Source organism: Rhinoderma darwinii, unplaced genomic scaffold, assembly GCF_050947455.1.
Source record: "Rhinoderma darwinii isolate aRhiDar2 unplaced genomic scaffold, aRhiDar2.hap1 Scaffold_1857, whole genome shotgun sequence".
Taxonomy (NCBI): Eukaryota; Metazoa; Chordata; class Amphibia; order Anura; family Rhinodermatidae; genus Rhinoderma; species Rhinoderma darwinii.
Window position 1 is genome coordinate 2,344 of NW_027462231.1, and position 7,104 is coordinate 9,447.

The window sequence follows — 7,104 nt, forward strand, 5'->3', positions numbered from 1 at the left end:
TGTACATTGGGCGGCTATGGGCCCCCCGGGAGCTTCGGGCCCCGGGCGGCCACCGAAAACGCCCTATGATGATCCGCCATTGATCCTATCATGTGTGATACTGTCTGCTGAGCAGTGTATCTAATCCTATCATGTATAATACTGTGTGCTGAGCCGTGTATCTAATCCTATCATGTGTGATACTGTCTGCTGAGCCGTGTATCTAATCCTATCATGTGTGATACTGTCTGCTGAGCTGTGTATCTAATCCTATCCTGTGTGATACTGTCTGCTGAGCTGTGTATCTAATCCTATGTGTGATACTGTCTGCTGAGCTGTGTAGCTAATAGGGAAAAAAGTAGAGCCAAAATCCAGCGCTGGGTGTAAGTAAAAAGGAACTCCTGTTCCAATTTTATTGATATAACAAAAATAAAATGAACTATATAGAAATAGTAGTATAGTTGAGCAGAGTACAGAGATGAGAGATGGGTAAAGGATCAGAATGAACCCCGTTAAATGGTGCCTACGCGTTTCTGACACGTCTTGTGTCCTTATTCATGGCTTGCACCCAGCGCTGGATTTTGGCTCTACTTTTTTCCCTGTTCGACTGCTGGCCGTGCGGGAATCCGGGCGCTGTCTGTTCTCGGACCCAACGTATGGTGAGCTGGAGAATTACCTCCCCCCTCTTCTCTACTTGTAATTTTTCCGTGTATCTAATCCTATCATGTGTGATACTGTCTGCTGAGACAATGCATCCAATTCTATCCAGCGGTGCAGCTATAGGAGACTTGGTCTTAAAGATCTGCCATCTCCGATATATATGAAAAAAAATATATTATTTGGGTGGGGGGGGGGGGGGGGTGTAAATATATGTCTCGGGGCTGGTGCCCCTGATCTTTTAAAGACCCCCAGCAACGCTCCTGGGCACGGTACGTGATCTGCGTCTCGTTATATCAGCACTAGCGTCGTCTTCTTACCTTCTTCATATCCTCAAAAAATATATACAAAATATTCAGCTTCTCCTTCTGCTCCCAGAAACCTTTAACGTGATCGTACCAGGAGCCCCAGCCGACTGCAGAGAGACAGGAAGATCAGAGACGGTCACCCGGCCACAGTCAATGCTTAAAAGGGTCACATTTCAGGAACAGCTTCATTTATAACATCACCCACGGCCGCGTCCTCACCGCGCATCACCCACGGCCGCGTCCTCACCGCGCATCACCCACGGCCGCGTCCTCACCGCGCATCACCCACGGCCGCGTCCTCACCGCGCATCACCCACGGCCGCGTCCTCACCGCGCATCACCCACGGCCGCGTCCTCACCGCGCATCACCCACGGCCGCGTCCTCACCGCGCATCACCCACGGCCGCGTCCTCACCGCGCATCACCCACGGCCGCGTCCTCACCGCGCATCACCCACGGCCGCGTCCTCACCGCGCATCACCCACGGCCGCGCATCACTCACGGCCGCGTCCTCACCGCGCATCACTCACGGCCGCGTCCTCACCGCGCATCACTCACGGCCGCGTCCTCACCGCGCATCACTCACGGCCGCGTCCTCACCGCGCATCACTCACGGCCGCGTCCTCACCGCGCATCACTCACGGCCGCGTCCTCACCGCGCATCACTCACGGCCGCGTCCTCACCGCGCATCACTCACGGCCGCGTCCTCACCGCGCATCACTCACGGCCGCGTCCTCACCGCGCATCACCCACGGCCGCGTCCTCACCGCGCATCACCCACGGCCGCGTCCTCACCGCGCATCACCCACGGCCGCGTCCTCACCGCGCATCACCCACGGCCGCGTCCTCACCGCGCATCACTCATGGCCGCGTCATTATCATATGATAAATATTTCAGATCTGTGACAGACATAATTCTCCTTCACCACCAGACGTCACATAGCAATCCGCTTCATTATCTGCTTGACATGGACCCCCGTGCCTCACCATCTCCTTTCATAAATCGCTCAAGGTAATTTTCCCAAGGGTCTGGGTGAGGATGGAACTGCAGAATATGGTCGAAATGGTAGTAGGAGGTGGCCGTGTCTCTAGGGTTGCGTGCCACATAGATCACCTGGAGAGAAAACATTGGAGACATTTTGTGATGTGTGTGAACAGACGTCTACAGAATACAACCAGAAGACTCCAAACCTTGCAGTTGTGTGTCCAGAAGGAAGGCGGCACCAGGTGCGCAGGGAGGTGACTCTTCAGGATCCGCGGGGAGGGCATCACATTTACCTCCTCTATCCCTACAGTGGAAACATTAGAAATAATAGGACTACACCGTGACTAGGACCTATCATCCCAAACAACCCAACGACTGAGGAGTTCTGGGATCCCCATAGACCTCACATGTGGCTGGAGGACCCACCAGCACTGCCTCAAGAAGTCCTACAGACCTCAGCAGTGGATTGTGGAGGGGCCTCACCAGAAAGTCTAATGTCACAAGACTGAGAACCTCCGAGTAGTTATCACTGGAGGGTCCTCAGGGTCGTCTCCCCCTCTGCAGGTCACATCCTCAGGGTCCACCACACACACGTTGTGCCCCTGGCAGCAGTTGTCATTACCACAGGTGGTCTCTATAGGGGGGGACCCAGAAAACATAACTGGGAAACCTGAGTCTCAAGCTGAGAAACACCAAACTAGAGCAATGGCCGGATCTCCAGGCCTCTACACAAGCAGCTGTGCCTTCACTTCTTCAACATATCATGCATAACCCCCCACCATATCTGGGCCCCATGTGCTGTGCGGGGGTTAATACTCTCCTGTTGTGCTGTGCGGGGGTTAATACTCTCCTGTTGTGCTGTGCGGGGGTTAATACTAGTCTGTTGTGCTGTGCGGGGGTTAATACTCTCCTGTTGTGCTGTGCGGGGGTTAATACTCCCCTGTTGTGCTGTGCGGGGTTAATACTCCCCTGTTGTGCTGTGCGGGGGTTAATACTCCCCTGTTGTGCAGTGCGGGGGTTAATACTCCCCTGTTGTGCAGTGCGGGGGTTAATACTCCCCTGTTGTGCAGTGCGGGGGTTAATACTCCCCTGTTGTGCAGTGCGGGGGTTAATACTCCCCTGTTGTGCAGTGCGGGGGTTAATACTCCCCTGTTGTGCTGTGCGGGGGTTAATACTCCCCTGTTGTGCTGTGCGGGGGTTAATACTCCCCTGTTGTGCTGTGCGGGGGTTAATACTCCCCTGTTGTGCTGTGCGGGGGTTAATACTCCCCTGTTGTGCTGTGCGGGGGTTAATACTCCCCTGTTGTGCTGTGCGGGGGTTAATACTCCCCTGTTGTGCTGTGCGGGGGTTAATACTCCCCTGTTGTGCTGTGCGGGGGTTAATACTCCCCTGTTGTGCTGTGCGGGGGTTAATACTCCCCTGTTGTGCTGTGCGGGGGTTAATACTCCCCTGTTGTGCTGTGCGGGGGTTAATACTCCCCTGTTGTGCTGTGCGGGGGTTAATACTCCCCTGTTGTGCTGTGCGGGGGTTAATACTCCCCTGTTGTGCTGTGCGGGGGTTAATACTCCCCTGTTGTGCTGTGCGGGGGTTAATACTCCCCTGTTGTGCTGTGCGGGGTTAATACTCTCCTGTTGTGCTGTGCGGGGGTCAATACTCCCCTGTTGTGCTGTGCGGGGGTTAATACTCTCCTGTTGTGCTGTGCGGGGGTCAATACTCCCCTGTTGTGCTGTGCGGGGTTAATACTCCCCTGTTGTGCTGTGCGGGGTTAATACTCCCCTGTTGTGCTGTGCGGGGTTAATACTCCCCTGTTGTGCTGTGCGGGGTTAATACTCCCCTGTTGTGCTGTGCGGGGTTAATACTCCCCTGTTGTGCTGTGCGGGGTTAATACTCCCCTGTTGTGCTGTGCGGGGGTTAATACTCCCCTGTTGTGCTGTGCGGGGGTTAATACTCCCCTGTTGTGCTGTGCGGGGTTAATACTCCCCTGTTGTGCTGTGCGGGGGTTAATACTCCCCTATTGTGCTGTGCGGGGGTTAATACTCCCCTGTTGTGCTGTGCGGGGGTTAATACTCCCCTGTTGTGCTGTGCGGGGGTTAATACTCCCCTGTTGTGCTGTGCGGGGTTAATACTCTCCTGTTGTGCTGTGCGGGGGTTAATACTCCCCTGTTGTGCTGTGCGGGGGTTAATACTCCCCTGTTGTGCTGTGCGGGGTTAATACTCTCCTGTTGTGCTGTGCGGGGTTAATACTCTCCTGTTGTGCTGTGCGGGGGTTAATACTCCCCTGTTGTGCTGTGCGGGGTTAATACTCCCCTGTTGTTCTGTGCGGGGGTTAATACTCTCCTGTTGTGCTGTGCGGGGGTTAATACTCTCCTGTTCTGTGCGGGGGTTAATACTCCCCTGTTGTGCTGTGCGGGGGTTAATACTCCTCTGTGCTGCTGTTGGCAGAACATTGTGTAATAGAAGCCTCCTGTGCTGGAATGTTATGATTTGAGTAAGCTCCACCCACAGACCGGTCACCTGAAAATACCCGAAACCTGAGCCCGACGCCCATCCCGACTGTGCCCCAAAGAGAGGAAACGGGATGGATTGTTTGTGGAGTCATCCAGAGGTCTGTAGCATAACACGCCGCGCCCGATCCCGGCACATACAGCGTAACACGCCGCGCCCGATCCCGGCACATGCAGCGTAACACGGCGCGCCCGATCCCGGCACATACAGCGTAACACGCCGCGCCCGATCCCGGCACATGCAGCGTAACACGCCGCGCCCGATCCCGGCACATGCAGCGTAACACGCCGCGCCCGATCCCGGCACATGCAGCGTAACACGCCGCGCCCGATCCCGGCACATGCAGCGTAACACGCCGCGCCCGATCCCGGCACATGCAGCGTAACACGCCGCGCCCGATCCCGGCACATGCAGCGTAACACGCCGCGCCCGATCCCGGCACATGCAGCGTAACACGCCGCGCCCGATCCCGGCACATGCAGCGTAACACGCCGCGCCCGATCCCGGCACATGCAGCGTAACACGCCGCGCCCGATCCCGGCACATGCAGCGTAACACGCCGCGCCCGATCCCGGCACATGCAGCGTAACACGCCGCGCCCGATCCCGGCACATGCAGCGTAACACGCCGCGCCCGATCCCGGCACATGCAGCGTAACACGCCGCGCCCGATCCCGGCACATGCAGCGTAGTACAGCGCTCCCGATCCCGGCACATACAGCGTAATACACCGCTCCCGATCCCGGCACATACAATGTAATACACCGCTCCCGATCCCAGCGCATACAGTATAATACACCGCTCCCGATCCAGGCACACAGAGTAATACACCGCTCCCGATCCCAGCACATACAGTGTAATACACCGCTCCCGGCACATACAGTGTAATACACCGCTCCCGATCCCGGCACATACAGTGTAATACAGCGCTCCCGATCCCGGCACACAGTATAATACACCGCTCCCGATCCCGGCACATACAGTGTAATACACCGATCCCGGCACATACAGTGTAATACACCGATCCCGGCACACAGTATAATACAGCGCTCCCGATCCCGGCACACAGTATAATACACCGCTCCCGATCCCAGCACATACAGTGTAATACACCGATCCCGGCACATACAGTGTAATACACCGATCCCGGCACATACAGTGTAATACACCGATCCCGGCACACAGTATAATACACCGATCCCGGCACACAGTATAATACACCGCTCCCGATCCCAGCACATGGTACACAGATTTGTGAAATATTTACATTTTCTGTTAGATTTGTTGACCATTTTCCTGATCTCGTCTACATTAGTCACTCACACTATTCTGCGGACTCATCGCTGATCGGAGGAGCTGACAACCGTCTAGGACTCACAATGTGGGATCAGTCAGCAATGATGGTTTGGCTGATGAGATCTTTGCTCATTACCTGGTTTCATCAGGTGAAGCAGTTCGATGAATGGGATGCGCTCGTATATGGGGGCTCTTCTGCAGATCTGCTCCTTTCCATCGTGCATTATCAGATCAATGATTTCCTGCATCCAGGTGGTTCCTGAAGTTCAGGGTGAGAAGCAGAGATCTTATTTCCCAGTACTAGCGGGAGGAACTCGGAGGTCCCTGAAGCCCAAAGATAGAAAATTGTGAGAAAACAAAACGACAAAGTCCCGTGGCACGAGTTCAGCATAGCTCCCTATGTAATACCTACCGATGGTGCTATAGACCAGTCTTCCTACCCAAGCAAAGTTCCTCCCAAATCATACACTACGCTTCCTATTAAACACACAGTGAAATTACCCCCTAGAGACATGGCATGTGCCCACTGCCATATGGTACAGGGACTCACCAGATTTGGGGTATGTATCCAGTAAAATGTCGCCATCTCTTGCCTGAAAGTTCCGGATTTTGTCCCAGTTTCTAGCGACATCTTGAGCCAGGGCCATACCCTCCACCACAGTGAGCTTTCTCTGCATTGTGAAACCGTCCTGGAGCAAATAACAGTAACCACGCTGTTCCCCTGGCACACAGAGACTGTCCTGTAAATAACTGCGCTGTTCTCCTGGCACACAGACTGTCCTGAAATAACTGCGCTGTTCTCCTGGCACACAGTCTGACCAATCATCGGGCAAAGCCAGAAACCTGCAATAAACTAAAGATTAAACAGCTGTAACCAGAAGCAAGGATTACAGTACGGGGAGGCACTGGGACGACAACAAGTTATACTCCTGGGCACTAAAGAGGGATAAAGATACAGAGCCAGCAGCAATAGGTATTACACCTCACTCAGACCCATGTATTGTACCCACGTTTGATTAACCATCCATGTCTGAATGGACCACCACCACCCTGTGTTTAACTATCTGTAATGTCCTGTACTACAGGGAGGAGGAGAGCAGAGAGCAGTGGAGATAAGAGACATGTGATGTGTGATGTCCTGTACTACAGGGAGGAGGAGAGCAGGAAGCAGTGGAGATGAGACATGTGGTGTGTGATGTCCTGTACTACAGGGAGGAGGAGAGCAGGGAGCAGTGGAGATAAGAGAACTGTGATGTCCTGTACTACAGGGAGGAGGAGAGCAGGGAGCAGTGGGGATAAGAGACATGTGATGTGTGATGTCCTGTACTACAGGGAGGAGGAGAGCAGGGAGCAGTGGAGATGAGACATGTGATG

The 7,104-nt window shown here is 54.6% G+C and overlaps 1 protein-coding gene across 1 annotated transcript; it reads right to left on the bottom strand.

The window, feature by feature from the left end:
- Window positions 1-923: 923 nt before the first annotated feature.
- LOC142700364 (sulfotransferase 1 family member D1-like) lies at window positions 924-6,414 on the bottom strand. Its single transcript, XM_075848100.1, has 5 exons — window positions 6,281-6,414; window positions 5,867-5,989; window positions 2,137-2,234; window positions 1,933-2,059; window positions 924-1,051 (listed from the first exon to the last, which is right to left on the bottom strand). Exons 1-5 carry the CDS (start codon window positions 6,405-6,407, stop codon window positions 939-941), a joined length of 588 nt encoding a protein of 195 aa, XP_075704215.1. The 5' UTR covers window positions 6,408-6,414; the 3' UTR covers window positions 924-938.
- Window positions 6,415-7,104: the final 690 nt, after the last annotated feature.